Genomic DNA, 16,421 nt, shown 5'->3' with positions numbered 1-16,421 from the left:
CACACGTGAACACGCATGTGCACACCAGCAGTGACGCCCACAAGCGCACACACACGAGAGCACGGGGTCCTGAGGACTGGGGTCTGGGGGCGACAGCTGCCCCCCGTGGGCACCTGGCCTCCCGCAAGCGCCCCCCCAGCCACTGCCTGGCTCTCCTCCAGCTGCACCGCGGGCTCGCTCTGCCGGAGCTTCCATCCCACGCCAGCCGCTCCTCACGGTCGTCTGCAGTGACTCACAGAATGAATGGAACTTTCCGGCTGCAGGAATGGAAACGCATGCAGGTGTGGGGCAGGCAGCCTGGGCCAGGGGCTCAGGACTCACAGTCAGGAGAACCTACTCTCCTGGAGAACAGGGAGCCCTCTGGCCCCCGGAGCACTCGCTGGGCTGGAGGGTCACGGGGGGCTGGGGCGGCTCCAGAAAGGCGCAAGCAGGAGCAGAGCAGTGAGGCCCTGGCCAGCCTGGGTCAGGGACATGAACCCGCCTCTGCTGAACTGAAAGGGGGTGAGAAGCTGGGCAGGATCCGCCGCACCTGACCACGGGGGCTGGGGATGCTCCTCCCAGTAACCCAGGCCTTCCCCAGCCCCCAGTGGTCCAGAGCCGCTGGGACTGGAGCTGTGCTGGCCAGGAGAAGGGTCCAGATGCTGACACCAGATGGCCTCTGGCCCAGGCACACCCACACCTTGAGAGAGGAGTGCACAGGACTCACCCAACCTCGAAGGCAGGGAGTCCAGCCCTTCCCTCGGGGCGCTGGCTGTGGCTGAGAGCACCAGGGCCTCCCTCCACAGACCCTTGGACCATGAGGGCCACTCGGACCAACCTCAGGGCATGAGAGGTGCCGAGGGAGCACAGCTCCAGGGAGCCGGCCGGGAGCGCAGAAGTCAGCCCCGGAGCCCTCCCCAGGCTGCAGGACTATTTACAGACTCTACAAGGCCAAGAACGGCGCCAAAACAAAGCCCCGGGCAGGTGCCCACGCTCCACGCGGAAGCCGCGCCATCTGCCCAGGGAACGAGTGAATGGCACTGATTACACAGACGCTCCCCAAGTCCCGCTTTCCGCAGGGTCGCCGCCCCGCCTTTAATCAGCCTCCACGGCTGCAGCCCGCCAGCCTCGCCACAGCTCAGCGCCGCTGCCTCCCGAACCCAAAATGAGCCGCACGGCACCGGACACGTGCGGCACGGGCCCTCCCCGCCCCCTAGCCGGGGAAGAAGTCGGGGAAGATACTGTCCATCTCCTCCCGCAGGGCCAGGCTGGGGCAGCCTGCATCCGAGCCCCATGGCTCCAGGGGGCCATCCGGGAGCTCGTGGAGGCCGGGCTCGGGGTCTGTTGGGAAGCCTGGCTCGGCCCTGTCCAGCAGGCTGCTCCTGACCGCACTCCGAGAAGGGGCACGGGCACCTCTGCCCTCCACGGACCCTGGAAGCAGAGCGGACACGTCAATCTGTGGCCAACGGCGGGTCAAGGTGCAGAAGAGGCCCGCCCCTCTCTGTCCTGCCCAGCTTGGAAGCCCTTGACTCCCGAGTGCCACGACAGGCGGACGAGCCCACTCCTGCTGGCCGTGCTGGAGACCCGGGAGGACCCATGAGAGCACAACGGGAAACCACGGCCCACATGGCTCATCTCAAAGACGTCCTGCTCTCTCCTGTCCTGATGCCCTCGCAGGGATGCTTGGAGGGAGGGAACACACAGACCCGCAGCCAGCCCCACACGCCACGCTCACACAGGCACTACGTGCACACGTGCCGCCTTGTACTCCCCACCCCGGGACCTCGACGACCACCAGCACAGAGGACACCGGCTCAGAGACAGGCAGCAGAACCTCGGTAGCACCCAGCACGGTGAGCCCACTCACCCCTCCCCGTGCCTCCCAGCCACCTGCCCGGCCCCTGACCCAGACTGGCTGAGACCCTGCAGCATGGCCCAGGCACACACCCCCGCTCACCCAGCCACCAGTCGGGACCGGCGTTCAGCAAGCAGGACGCCCCGTCTTCCACATCACATCCCAACACGGGCCTGCACGGGATCAGAAGACGCCATCGTGAGTGACCCCAGCTGAGCCCAACTCCCTAAATGTCAAGGGGAAAGTGCAGGAGCTCCAAGGTGGCTTCAGGTTCAGGATGAACAGGGCGCCCCTCCCCCACCACAAGACCGAACCTGCCCACCGAGGACAGACGGGCCCATCCCGCCACCCGCTTCTGCTGGTTTCCCTCCAGCCTCTGCCACGCTCCCTTCCCACGCCCCAGCTGGTGCACGCTCACAAAACACAAACTCGTTTACTATCAGCCAAAACACAGACCGGCTAGAAACACGACGATGTTTTTGGAAACGCGTCAGAAAGCCACACGGCGGCGTCTGGCTCAAACGGGCCCGGGCAGCCAGCTGCGGCCCGGGCACAGACCATGATGGGGGGGCGGGGGGCCGAGTACCGGCTGCCGCAAAGGCCCACCCGGGCACCCACCTGGTGTCCAGCGTCCCAACATGGTCGGCCCCATCCGCTGGGGGCCCCGCCCGGCCCAGGCAGATCGGAGCCTCTTCACTCACCAGGGGGGAGGGCGGCTGCCACGCGCGGGGAGGCCAGAGTGGGGGCGGCCTCAGGACCTCGGAAGGACTTGGGCCTGGGGGCTGGGACAGCAGGCTGCAGGGCTCTACGACAGAAGGCAGGTGCAGGGTAGCCTCCCCACAAGCCCTCGGCCCCATCCACAGTCCCCGGCACAGGGACAGGAGAGCTCAGGAGCAGGAGACAGACAAAGGACCCAGAGACAGACACCCAGGGCCGTGGTGCTAGGTGACTGGGCTCAGGGAAGCTTCTCAGAAGAGACACCCGCTTGGCCTCAGCTCGGCCCTTAGAGCTCAGATGTGGAACGGCCCCAGCTGCCCACAGTCCCTACCCCAGCCTCCACCCCTGGGTCTCACTCCCTGCCACGTGACCTCTGCACCCTCACACCTGCCCTCGGTGCCCCAAGGCCCCCGGAGGCCCCAGCTCTGCTGCCAGCCCTGGTGACAGGAGGTCCCCTCCCCCACTCCATGGGCACATTCGGGCAATCAGAAGGCATAGCCTTGGCTCCCAAGGCAGTCAAGTGCATGGGGCCTAAACCACCCACGGCCATTCACACCCAAGGAGCGACAGACGGCTGGGCGGCGGGGTCCAGCACGAGGCAGCCGCAGTCATCGGAAATGTCCTGCGCGCGTGGCTGCACAGAAGCGGAGGACAGGCGCCCTCCCCGTGCAGAGCCTGTGACTCACGCGGCTCCAGAAGACGGGACCAGGAGGGCGCCAAGAAGCCCAGGCTGTGTGGGGGCTGCTCGAGAGAGCCGGGCACAGCCATGGCCAGCAGCAGGCACAAGGATGGGACCCAGGGACCCCAGAGACCCAAGGTGAAGGAGGACTGGGGGCCTGTCCTCGGGGAGCAAAAACTTGGACGCTGCTCCCCAACAAAGAAGGACAAGGACAGACAAAGGACAGCCTGCAGCCGAGAAGCCCGGGAACCTCAGCCATGCCCTTGCTCTCGGCAGCGCCCGTGAACCTGTTTGCCGCAGCTGAGAGCAGCGTGGGGTCCCCGAGCTTCACCCCGACACGTGGGGGTGTCACGATGAGACCCCGGACAGTACCAAACTTCGTTGAAGAATGGACCCTGCCGTGCCCCGGGCTCAGAAGCCATCCTGCAGCCCAAGCCTGTCCGCTGCTGAAGACACCAAACCCATCCACACCGGGACCCGCTCTCACTTACCAGGGAGGACTGGCGGCCCCTCCACCACCTCGGCCGCCCCCCGCAGGGCCTCGTCCTCACCTGCGCCCGCGGTCCCACAGCTCACAGCAGCCGGTGGCCTAAGTGACATGAAGACAGAGGAAGATCCTGAGTGGTCTGCCCCTGCCGCCCCCATGGGCCCCCCAGCCCCCAGGGGACACTAACACAGTCAGGCCGGAGGCTCCCGTGCCACAGTCTGGGGACCCTGCTGCGCCCTCACGCGACAGGCCCTGCGGTAGAACGTCCGTCGGCCACTCGCGCCACACCTCCCTGGACGGACCCAGAACCTAAAACGGAAACAAGTCTCATAACCGACAACAGCCGAGCAACACACACACACACAGGAAACGCAGGCACGGGTCGTCACGGGCTGCCCCGCGGGGGTCCAAGAGGCTCAGCCTGAGCACAGACCACAGCCCGGAAGAGCAGAACGGTGGACGGAGGGGACGTCAGGGACTGAAGCGGGGCCCAAGCCTGTTCCTGGGGGCTCCCGCCTCACTGGGGGAGACGGTGCACGGACAGCTGGAACCGGCACAAACAGAGAACACCGCCCCACCGCCATCACAGCCACCCTGTCCCCGACAGCTCCTCCGCGCAGTGCGGCCCGGGCCCGAACGCCACTCACGGGGTGCGGCTCCTGGCTGGGAAGCAGGGTGCCGGCGAGCCGAAGGAACTGCACGGCCATCTCCAGCACCGAGGCCATGTCCTCCCGCCGGCCGTCAAAACGGGGCAGCAGGGCCCGCAGGCGCTCGCAGCTCACCGAGATCCGCTTCCTGCTTCCAGACAAGCCACATGTCCGGCAGCCCACCCGGCCCTGGCCAGCGAGGACCACGGCCACCGGCTCTCCCCTCAGAGGGACCCCGGGCTCACCCCTGGGCAGCTCTCGGAACAAGGTGAGCCCTTCTGGGTTGTGGGCCACAGGCTACCCGGATCTTTGCACCAGCTCTGGCCGCCTATCCCTGCACCACCCCTGCTAGAGACCCGGGAGGCACACCCTTGAGCCGCCCAGGCCCCGGGGTCAGAGAGGGGGCTGCCCAGGTGGGCCCTGGAAGCCCCTCCCTGGGGTTTTCTTGCCACATGCTAACTGCCCGCTGACTGCACGGCCCCCACATCCCCGGCCCACTGCCCACACCCCACACCCACGTCACAGCCCCGTCTGATGTCCACCGCCCCACCACACGGCCCCGGCAAGCCCAGGACGGTCCTCCGCCCACCTGCGCTCCCTCTCGCTGAGCACGTTCCTCGGGAGGCCAAGGCTGGAGCCGAAGCCAGAGCCGGGGCGCTCGGGGGGCACCCTGACCAGGCGGGCGGCCTGGCCGTAGTCCTCGCTGCAGCCCTGGACGCTGGATGGGGACGAGGCACTGCCCGGGACAGACAAGAGCGTGGAGCTCCGTGAACCCCGGAAAAGGCCGCCGGGACCCAGGGGCCCTCACGGCCGTCTCTGGGGGCCGCCGGGCGCGGTCGGGGCTGCTGCTGCCCAGGGCCCCCCTTGGCCCGCCGCCCCGCACAAGGCCTGCGCACGGTGCCCTGCCCCAGGCGGTCCCGCCGGACGGGGACCTGCAGCTCGGGTCCCCAGCCCCGCACCCCTGAGCAGAGGCCTTCCGCCTGACCCCTCCAGCGCCCCCACTTCCTCACCTGCACCCCCCAAGCGCAGCCCCAGGGCCGCAGGACGCCATGAGCGCAGCTGCAGGGACGCAACCACGCGCCCCGCACCTGCGCATGCGTCAGGCCGGCTCCGCCCACTCACGTGGGCCCCTGCCCCACGTGCAGCCCCGCCCGCACCCTCCCCGGCCATCCCGCAGAAGCTGCGGGGCGGGGCGGGGTGCGGGCGTGGTCTGCGGGCTCTGAGGCTGGAGTCCGCCGACCTGGGTGCTCCTCTGCTCTCTCCCCGGGGGTCGGGGGTCCGGGGTCGGCCGCTCCCACGCCCGCTCACTGCGCTCAGCCACCAGCCAGGCCGGGCCTGCCCTCAGGGAGCCTGGCTAGGGAGGGGGACGCAGGCGAAGGCTACCCCGGGAAGGAGGGCAGGAGGGTGGAGTGGTTTTCTGGACGGGGGCGGGCCCCCCACGGAGCAGTGGGTGTTGCCTGAGGCGGGGGCAGCCATAGGTGTGGGGAGAGGAGGAGGAGCAGCTGAGGGTTTCTGGAAGGTTCTGCAGCCAGGAAGCCCGCTGGGTGGGGAGTCCCAGAGGAGAGCGGACAGCGGGTCTGAGAACTGCCGTCGGAGATCTGTGGGATCCGGTGGGCCGGGGAGGGCTGGAGGACACCTCTGGAAGACACCAGTCTGCAGTGCACCTGTGCTGTCCCCCGAACCATGTCCCCTTCCCAGGCGCTCCTCCTCCGTGAAGCGCCACCCTCCGCCCAGGAGCCGGGGGCTCGCGGACCGCACCCAGCCGCAGCTCTGGGTGGCATCTTCCCTCCCTCCAGCGCCCAGGGCTGGCCAGCCTGCCTCCCCACCCTGCCTCCGGCCACGCCTGTGCCCTCGGCCTGCCCACCGCCACCCCCTCAGCTCACTGCCCGGGGGAGCGCCGCTCAGAGCCCAGGCCCCGCAGGTCCCTGGGGCGTCCGATGCCCGTGCGCCAGGGCCTGTCCGCTCCTCTTGCTGCGCCTCCAGGGACGCGGGCAGGCGTCGCTGGGAGGACCGAGCCCCCTCCCCCCAGGAGCGAGCAGCTCTATGCGCCCTTGGACGTCTCCAGCGTTAAAGCGCGGCTGGGAGGGTTCCGAGCGCCGCGGCGGGGGGCGGGTCCTCGGGTGCGGATGCGCCCACACGACCGGTCGCGGCGCCGCCAGCAGGGGACACGGTCCGCCTGGCGCCGACCCCCATCCCAGAACAGGCTTTCTTCTGCTCGGAGGGAGAAAAGTGCGGTGCTTCGGCCAAAGCAAAGCAGCTTTTCCCTCCGCTCCGGATCCCAGCCGCTGCGGTCGCGCATGCCTCTCCCCGACGGGGCGCGCGTCCCGGGGGGCTGGTCCAGGGAGGCGCGGCGGGGGGCGCGCGGCGAGGGCCACACCAACCGGACCTTCGTGTTCGACGACGGCAGATGCGCCCGCAGGTACGGCCGACGCACCTGTCCCCTGGTGGAGGGACCCCAGTCCCCGCCTGCGTCCCCTCCCAGGACCCTTGCACCACCCGAGACCCTCCCCCCACCCCAGAGCCCCACATCCCAGGTCCATCTCCACGCACGCCCCGCGCCTGGGAACGCCCTTTCCCGCCTAAGGGGGGGGGGGGGACAGGTGCGCTCCGCAGGAACTGGCTGCACCAAAGAGGCACTCACCCCGACGACCAGCAGGTGCCTGGGGCTGGCGTCTGTGTGTCTGCGCTCTCAGCGCGCAGGTGGTCCTGGGGCAGCCGTCTACGTCTTTATGTGTGGGGTTCAGCACCTCCCAGGAGGTGCGGTCCCCAGCTGGGGAGCTGGAGCCACCCTTCACCCAACCTGGACGAAGGGCCCTTGGGGTGCACGCCTGCTGGGGGGGGTGGCCGTGTGGCCCCCAAGTGGGCCATGGCAGAAGGGTAGTCCACAGGGAAGCGGGGGTCCAACCAAGGGCCATCCTTGCAGGAAGGACCCAGACTGGAGTGTGGGAGGGAGGCACGATTTTACATCAAAGGCAGGAATCCTGGTTTTTGAGGATTTGATATTTGGGCTTGTCCTTTCTCTTCTGGGTCCCTATTTGTTTAGCAATGTGAGAGTAGTTCCTGATATAGCTTCTAGGTGGCTTGGGAGCCAGTGACGGTCGGCCACCCTTCCCCACGCAGTGTCCCAGGATGCCACGTGTCCCGTGCAGCCAGGTGACTGGCACAGAGGGCACAGCGCTCCGGGGAGCCCCAGGGAAGGCAGAGTCCCAACAGACCCGCTGGGCTTTTTGTCGCAACCCAGGGAAGGTCGTGCTGGGTGGGAGGTCAGGCTGAATGGGGGAAGGGAGACTGGGTGAGGACCCGCAGGAGAAGGTCAGGCTAGATGGGGAGGCCACAGGAGAAGCTAGCCTGCGTAAGGACCACCCCACCCCCGCCCAACGAAGGCGAGGCCGGACTGGAGTGGGAGCAGCGAAGGACAAGGCTGCGGGGTGGGAACGCAGGTGTCAGCTGGGAGGAGAAAGACTTTTCTTGGGTGAAATAGGGGCCTGGGTTGGGGAGGTTCCTGCTGCAAACTTCACAGCAGGGGCGGCTCCGGAGTCCAGGGGCCTGGCTTGGCGCTCTCTCCGGACCTTGGGTGAGGCTCTGTCTTGAGTGCGGCTGTCTTGAGAGGGGCTGCGTGATGTCGGTAACAGCGCTGTGGTTCTGGGCCAGGGGGTGGGGGTTTGTGGGTACCCCTGCGTGCTGCTGGCGGGGGCCGGTCCCCAGGCTGTGAGGTCAAGCACAAGAGGTCCCAGGGAGGGCCCTTGGCTCTCTGGGCTGCAGGAACCTTTACCTTGGTCCTAGACCTTAGGTCTAGCCCTGGGAGGTGGGGTCCCAGGCTCCGGCCACCCGTCATATCAACGGGCACTGCCCTTTTTATCCTCTTCCTCCCCCAAGTACAGACGTCACTGTCCTGCAGGTAACGGTTGTTATGGAAGGGACAGAGGCCTGGGGAGGCCGGTCCTGCCCCTGAGCTGGCCGGTGCTAGCCTTCTGGTCTGAGCCCTGTGGCCTTTCCCAGAACTGCCAGTTCCCCTCAGCCCTACCCCTCCCCACTGGGGCTGGCGTGGCCTCCTGTGGGCCCTGATGGCAGAGGGCGCAGAGGGCTGGCGTCCTGCCAGGGACGTGCCTGGCCAGAGGTCTCGGCCGGCCCTCCAGGCCCATATTAGGGAGCAGTCCTTCCAGGGCAGCAGGAAGTGGCCTAGGCCTGAGGGGAAGGTTCCCAGGACCCGAGGTCCAGCCCAGCTCGGGCCGCACGAGGGTGGCCTCCCGGGGGCTGGAGGGGACTCAGGTCTGCCTTCAGCCAGGGGAGTCTGCAGCAGCAGCTCGGAAACACGGCGGTGAGTGAGGAGACCGGGGGGGGGGGTGGCCACGGGGGACTTGCTTCTGTCAGAGGGCGGGCCTGCGGGCGTGACCTGTGTCCTCACGCCCAGCTGCCCCACGGCCGCTATGTGTGCCGGTCCGTGCGCCCGCCAGCTTGTCCTCTCGTCTGGGTCTGAGTAACCCGCGGGGTGGCCGAGGTCGGCTGTGTGACTGTGACTTCCTCTCCCCACGGAGGGTTAGTGACTAAGTGTGAATTCTTCGCCAAGGTTTCTGCTTGGGCTGCCGGAGGAAGCGGGGGTTTGCAGGCTGTTCGGAGGGCCGCCCGCCTTCTCTCCAGACAAGCCCCCGGAGTTGTGCCCCGGGCACATCTCCTGAGTGTGTCTGGAGCCTTGTGCGTGAGGGGCCTAACGGGCAGGTGTGTGCGTGCCTGGGTGTGTGTGTGCGTCACACGTGCATTGCAGTAGGAGAGTGGGGCCCCTGGAATGTGGACGGGGGCCCCTGGAATGTGGGCGGGGGATGGGGAGTCTCTGGAGGGCGCCCCAAGGTGGGTGTTGGCTTGGGAGCAGCCCCGGACGCCGCAGGCAGTCGAGTCGGCTCGGGAGCTCTTCCGTGGGTGCGGGTGGCTGTCCTCCTCCACACCTTCCCCCGAAATGTTTTTCCCCTGCCGAGCCAGGGGCCTTGCCCAGGAGGTGAGGCTCACGGTAGACGCTGGTGTGTTTAAAATGTTTGCGGAGGATGGAGGCGGGGCCGGGCCACCTGCCTGGACTGAGTCCCTCGAGAGCCGCTCCGGAGAAGTCTGATGCCGTCCGGTCCTTCCTCGGGGGGCGTAGTAGACAGTCAGCCGTGTTGTCGCTCTGGGCTGTTCCGTGGGGGGCAGGGAGGTCTGGAGGCCTCCGGACACGCCAGCCACCCTAGGCAATGGCTCTCGCTGGCCCGTGATGTTGCCTGACACACTGACAGCGACTGGGCCAGAGGCCACTTGCTGGGGACCTCAGCTGGTGCTGGTTTCCTGAAAAGAAGGGCAGCCGCCATGTCCTCGCTAGCGGAGGGGACCCAGAACCTCAGGACTCAGCTCGGGCTGCTGGGCAGCCGCAGGAAGGGGCCGTGGCCGGGTCCGAGCAGTGTGGAGGCCGTGGTGTCCGCTGCCCACACTGTGGCTCAGGCAGGGGCGAGCATCCCGGCGTGCCGTCCTTGTCAGCTCCGCCCCTGCCGAGCCGCGGGGGACAGTGCACGGGGACAGGGCACAAGCTCCCGTATCTCCCAAGGGGTCAGGGCGGGAAGCGGGCAGGAGAGCAGATGCAGCTCGGGCTCTGCGGGGGCGTCTGTGACCGCTGCGCTGGGCGGTGCGGGGAGACGGGGGCACCCGTGGTCTCAGGGCCAGCACTTGAGGACCTGGGGCACCTGGAGGCCTGAACAGGTCCTCCCTGACCCTGTGGGACACGGGTGTGGCAAGGCTCGGGGAAGTCGGCCCACCTGTCTACCCCCAGCCAGTGACAGCCAGCTCTCCTGACCGCCCCCGTGGGAACCGTGACGGGAGTGCGGGGTTTGTCCCCACAGTGACTGTGATAGCGCCAGGCCGGCAGGGGTCTGGGGCCCGGGAGAGGCTGACAGCCTGGCGTGGAGTCCTTGTGGGAGCCCTGGGGTGTTGGTGGCAACGTGACCCCGGAGGCGCCAGCGGGTGTCAGAGGACAGGGGAGCCGCCCAGCACTGGGTTCTCTTGGATGCCGGGAGCACGAGACTCAAAGAGCCGAGGACCTGCCAGGAGTCGGTGTGGCGCGTGGACGGAGTGGCAGCCGCACCGGGCTTCTGTTTCGTGAGGACACCTCTGCAGGGCAGGGCAGCCTTCGGGGGCACGGCCTGTGGCCAGCTCTGCGGGCTGAGCAGGGGCCTGGCGGGGACAGATAGGGTAGCCGTGCTCTAGGGGAGCCCCCATGCCCGGCCATGGCAGCGGCGAGTTCACATTCCCACCTCGGGCTGGCCGTCCTGACGGGTTCCTAAGGCCCCCTCGTCCCGTGTGTCCTGCTGGAGGGACAGGTCCTTGGGTACCTTCGGCCAGAGGATGGGACACGGCTCTCGGGCAGGACGAGCTAAGGGTTGTGGGCACCCAGCAGGGGAGTGCTGGGCCTGGCGATCTGGACACGGACCCACCCCCCGTCCCTGAGGGACCAGGGACAAGGACAAGGCATGTCCTTGTTGGTGTGTGCCGCGGGGGGCTTTCTTGAGCGGTAGGCCTGAGCCCAGCTGGGGGGGGGGGGGACGACAGATCCCGTGGCTTCTGGGTGGACCTTGGGCTCAGGGCAGGTCAGTGGCAGGGACAGGCCCTTGTCCCAGGCCCGAGGCCCTGCATCCCCAGCTCGACCAGGTCCTTCCTGCCTGCCCTCCGGGTTAGTTCCGTGCTTAGAGAAAGCTACCGTGAAGGGTCCATTTGGGTGACTTTCCAGTTTGAATTCAGCTCGATGACGTGTTCCAGGCTCTCCCTTTGGAACTGGACGCAGGGGGGAGACAGAGGGGAGCAGCAGCTGGAGGCGAGGAGTCAGAGCCCGTCCCCTGTGGAGAGACAGCGGACGCTCCCCAGAGACGCCTGCCTGCCTGCTGCTGAGGAGCTCGAAAGGCTCTGGCTTTTTAATTATCGTGCAGAGGAAGCACTTAGCCTTCCGTGGCTGTCCACTTCCCCGGGCACCATGCCCGGCCCTCCGCCGCCCCCCGCCCCGACGACGCTGCAGTGACTTCAGGGCTCTCCTGGATGCCGAGCAGGGGTGCGTGGGGCCGGGCTCACACACGTACCCATGCGCACGGGCGTACTCACACACGTCTGTGCACACGTCCACGTGCACACGTCCCCCATCCCCAGTGCCTCTGCTGGGCGTGGCTCTGCAGGCTCCTTGGGAATTTTGAACTGACTTTGAACCACAGAGGGACACGTCATAGGAGAGACACTGTGTCCCTTAGAGGAACTGCCACTCCCCGTGGGCCCTGGGACTGTCCATTAGTACTGTCAGCAATCCGGACCCTACAACAGCCCTGGGGGGTGGAGTGTTTTCTCAGGACGCCCCACGCCTGGTATGAGGAGCAGAGCACTCCTCCCCAGAGGTGGGCCCAGGGGACGGGCGCTCCGGTCTGGGGAAGCCGGGGGCAGGGCCGGTCCTGGCCTCCTGGCCTCCAGCAACAAGCTCATATGACACGGACTCCTCATGTGGCATTGTGGATGGGACGTGGCCTTTCCACCTGCTGCCGCCCCTGAACCAAGGTCACCACGCGGTGGGGACAGTCTGTGCCCCCAGCGGGGTGCCCAGAGGAAACGCCCTCCTGTGGAGGTTCTTTGGGACTGGAGTTGTGCTGTCTGCAGAGTGAGAGCCCCTGTGAGGCCCATGTCTCCAGGGGGCCAGCCCTGCTGTTCCCGCATAGCCGGGGCGTGGCTCCCAGCGGCTCCTCTCGTGTCCACGTGGCAGGCACGGGCACGGGAGCCCGCCCACGCCCTCTTGCTCTGGACGTTCTGGGACCACACGCGGCCACCAGCATGTGCCCGCGCTCGGCTCTGTCTCCCCGAACGCCGGAGGGGCGGGAAGCTTCTCCAGTGAGCGCAGACCTGCCACTCACCCGTCCTCCGCCGTTCTGTGCTCGCGTGTCTTCCCTCTGCGACGTGCAGGCGGTCCCACGGGGGACCTGGTGGGACTGCTGCTGCCGGAGGCGGCTGTCCCTGGAGATCGCGGTTCTGTCCTCCGCGCCGTTTCTCGACGTGCTGTGGTCGTTGCGCGTTAGAGGCCTTCTCCGCGCCAGACAGCTCCTCCCGGCGTCCTGTTCCAGTCTCCTCTGTGGGCGACCGCAAGGGGGGGGTCCCGTGTTTGCCGCAGCCCGGGTACCTGCGTTCCAGCGCCGACCCCGCCAGGCCACATCCCCATGTCCCATCACCGTGGGGAAGGGGGCGCCGCCACGCCCACCACCCCTGCACGTCCCTGGGTCCCCGCCAAGTGTCCTTTCTCGTGCCAAACCCCAGGGCTACCGTGGCTGCGGCTCGTGCCGACAGCCGCGAGGCCAGGCTTGGCCCGGGTTGCACGTTTCTTTTTGGGTCTGAATTTCGGAAACAGTCTGGCACGTTTTGGGAGATTGAGCCCATGTGTTGGCGGGAACGAGTTGCTGCTTTGTCTGGGGACGTGCTGCGGGGCTGTCGGGGGCACGATCTCCTCGTCCCGCTACGGCGGCTTCCAGCCGGCGTCCACGTGCCGGGCGGTCTCCCCCGCGGTCCCCTGGGCTCCGGGGGTCTGTGCGGCGGCCGCGAGCGGGGTCTGCCCGAGGCGCTCGCCCCGTGTTCTCGCTCCTGCTGCCGGCTTGCGGGATGTGCTCAGGTGGGGCTCGGCGACAAGATGCTCCCGTTTGTCCTAATAGTTCTTGAGTTGAGTCTCTCGGGGGTTCTGGGCGTGCCGGCCACACGCAGGAGACGCGTGCGTTTCTTTTCAGCCTTCGTTCTCCTCGCTTTTTGTTTTTGTCTCCTGCGCTGGCCGGGACTCCCGTCGTACCAGGCAGACTGGCGTCCCAGCACAGGCACCGTGTGGGCCTCGACCGCTGCAAGATTCCTTTCGTTGTTGTTCATTAAGTGGGGGTGTGTCTTCCTCTGGGGAACGTATCAGTGGGTTTTGGATCTTAACAAATGTGTTTTTTGGTACCTGCCAGTGTGATCCAGGTGGACCTCGTCCTTGAATCTGCAGCATAACAAAGTACGTTGCACGTTTCTTGGGTAAACCGCATTGAGTTTTGGTCGTGCGACGTTAACGGCTCCTGGATCCCGTCATGAACAGTCAATTCAGGCCGTTCGCACATCGGGTCTTAAGGGAGACGGGCTGATGCCGGCCGCGCTTCCGTGCGAGTGTGACTTCAGCGACAGGTTGGGGCCGGCCCCGACGGAGGAGCAGAGAAGCTTCCGTTGCCTTCTGGGCTCTGGGGCCGTTTGAGGGGCGGGAAGTGAGCATGAGACCGTTCGGTCCCAGTGCCTTTGCTGGGAGGAGCAGGTCTCTGACCCTTGGCCTTCCTGTAGTCCTGCCGACTGGCTGCTCGAGCACCAAAGGGGCTGCTGCGAGCAGGGCAGAGAAGCAGGCTCTTGGGGCTTCCCCTCGCCGCCCAAAGGCAGCAAGCACGTCTGCTGGTAGCGGGAGGCTCCGGCATCAGGCCAGCCTGGCCTCTCTCCCCCGGGGCCTGTTCCTGAGCTTCAGGTCCCTGGGCTCCGTGAGCCCATGGGTCCTCACCTCAGAGGAGAGGCGCTGTGAGTCCTGGCACTGTGCCCTTTGTTTCCGGGACCCCGTGCCGCTACCCCACCGGGCCGCTGAGGCTCTCCTCCCACAGGGTTGGGGGCTTAGGGCGCAGGAAAGAGCATGCATGGAACTCGCTCTGTGTCAGGCTGTACGCATCCTTTCCCATCCCCGGCCTCTCCGCCTGGGGTCAGCGTCACAAATCCCAGCTCCCCAGAGGGGCCTCCAGCTGACCTGGAAATGGCAGGATGGGGTGTTGGCCACCCCAGGAACCTGACGCTTGGGGTCGGAACCTTTATCCATGGGAACGTGGCCAGATGCCGCGCAGCCAGCCTGGAATTAGACACGGAGGCAGACGAAGCCGTCCTGTACCAGGGTTATGCCGTACGCGTCTCACTCACTTCCTTTTTCCCCTTTACGTCCAGCCCGGGAGGATGGAGGCACTCTCACTCAAGAGGAGGAAGCTGCGGCTCAGAGAGGGGCAGTGACTCCGCCGGGGCTGCCCAGCATGAACTGAAGGGACAGGCCTGAGCCTCGCTCGAGTCCTCCGACCCCTCTGCTGCTGCCTGGGCCTCGTGCTTGGTGCCCACAGGCCCTGAGATTCCCCGGGAGGAGCGGGGACGCCCCCCGCTCTGCCCTGGCTCCAAGGGTTGGCAGGTCCCACAGAGGCGGCTCCCGGGCTTGTCCTGAGGGCTTGTGAGGGCTGGGGAGATGGGACCTTCCTGGGCCGCCGAGCACACAGTGCTTGCAGAAATCAGCAGTCCTCCGGTGCAGCCGCGTCACAGGAGACGTAAAGACAACGGGCACAGTCGCGGACTTCCCAGGCTTCCTCCCCAGGCCCCTCAGGTCAGGCGGGGACAAGGGAGCAGGAAGGGGGCGGTGGACACTGTGTCTGGGCAGCCAAGCCAGGGTCCTGTCCCTGCCCCACCCAGACCACCTCCGCCGCGGCAGGGATGGGACAGCATGCTTCCCGGGTGCCCAGGAGTTCTCGGGGACAGGTGCCTTGGGACTTGGGGTGAGGTCTCACTGGGATCTCTCACCAGACCCCGGTGCCTCAGAGAACATGGCTCAGCCATGGGCAACTTTCCAGGAGACCCCGGGGGCCCCAGCCCTCAGCTAGCACAACAAACAGTCCTGGGCTTTCAGTTCTGCTGGGGGAACAAGGCAGGGTGCCAGGAGGCCTGTGGGGTGCCCGTGTACTGACTCCCGTGTCCCGCGTCCCAGCGGCACCGTCGGGAATGACGGCAACACACCCTTACCACCCACCGCAGGAGTGGGAGGCCAGGCCTGCCCCCACCCCACCCCCGCACAGCGGAGTTTCCCCTCTGAACTCTTCCGCGACCCTGCAGGTCTGAGCCTTGAGGTTAGGAGAGATGGAGGACCCAAAGCAGCTGAAGCCTGGGAAGGAATCAGGGGCAGCGCTGCCCGGGGAGCTGTGTCTCGGGGTTCGGCCACTGAAGGAGGCGTTCAGCAAGAGAGGGGCACACGGAGACTACAGCCCCCAGGCTCTGCCCTCCTGCCTGCGCGCACCTCCCCCCAGCCCAGCCGGGTGTGACTAAGGAAAAACACGCAGCCACACTGATGCAATTAGGAAAATGTTGTTTTTCAGACATTGCCAGATCCTCAGGGTTGACCTTGTAACCTGGGAAAACAGCACGTGGGCGTGTCAGGCCTGCGCCTGCCACTTGCGGCTCAGCCTGGGGGTGCTCCAAGTCCTCAGCAGCTCTGAGACCTGTGGGATGGGGGTGCAGAGACCCCCCTGCTGCGTATTCAGGGCAGAGGGAGCGTGGGCCGGGCCTTGCTGGGGGCTCAGGGAATGTGCCTGACCCCTCCGGGTTTGAGGAAGGAGAGGAGGGCTTCTAGGCGGCCGCCTGTCTGCCTGAGAGGATCTCGTGCTCCAGGTGAGTGCCCCCCCCCAACCCGGCAGCCGCTCCTGGCCTCTGGGCACAGCCTGCCCTCAATTTTCCAGCTCAGGGAACGGAGTGTGGTCAGCAGACTCCTATGCCTGCCTGGAGGCCAAGTCCAGCTCCTGCGTCCTCCTGCCACCCTCCAGCCAGCCCAGCTTTAGACTGGGGAACAGGGCTGCTAAAGTGGAGGGCACCGTCCCCAGCTCCTTCTGCTCTCCCTGGAGCAGCTTAGAAGGGGCCCAGGAGGCCCAGCCCAGCACCCCCCCACTCTAAAGAATCACAGCTGTGGTGTGGCCTTCCTGGGGGTCTTGGCTCTTACAGGAGCCTGGGGAGGGTGAGCCCGGCAGGTAGAGGCTGCCTGCTTTCTCCCGAACATCCCACCCTGGGCTGACCCGGGGCTGGACTGCGCTGGAAGGTCCGCCGATGCCAGAGGACCGGAAGTCCAGGGTGCTGGTTGAGCTCGGGAGCCTGGGTCCCTGTTTGCACATCTGTGCCACGGGGGCGTCCCATTAAGAGATGCGCAGCTGTCCTGCTCGGTCAGGAGCCACCGAGCTGTTCTGAGGTTATGGGCTCAAGGGGTGGCTAGTGGCCCTCTTGCCTGGAGAGCAG

General features: G+C 67.0%; 1 protein-coding gene across 1 annotated transcript; it reads right to left on the bottom strand.

Moving 5' to 3' along the window:
* Positions 1–1,089: 1,089 nt before the first annotated feature.
* On the bottom strand, positions 1,090–5,534 carry SOHLH1 (spermatogenesis and oogenesis specific basic helix-loop-helix 1). Its single transcript, XM_046023043.1, has 8 exons — positions 5,375–5,534; positions 4,954–5,167; positions 4,365–4,512; positions 3,905–4,026; positions 3,722–3,819; positions 2,453–2,639; positions 1,937–2,007; positions 1,090–1,410 (listed from the first exon to the last, which is right to left on the bottom strand). The coding sequence occupies exons 1-8, from the start codon at positions 5,532–5,534 to the stop codon at positions 1,193–1,195; spliced, it is 1,218 nt and encodes a 405-aa protein (XP_045878999.1). The 3' UTR covers positions 1,090–1,192.
* Positions 5,535–16,421: the final 10,887 nt, after the last annotated feature.

Source organism: Meles meles, chromosome 11 (genome assembly GCF_922984935.1).
Source record: "Meles meles chromosome 11, mMelMel3.1 paternal haplotype, whole genome shotgun sequence".
Classification (NCBI taxonomy): Eukaryota; Metazoa; Chordata; class Mammalia; order Carnivora; family Mustelidae; genus Meles; species Meles meles.
This window is presented reverse-complemented; position numbering and strand designations above follow the sequence as displayed.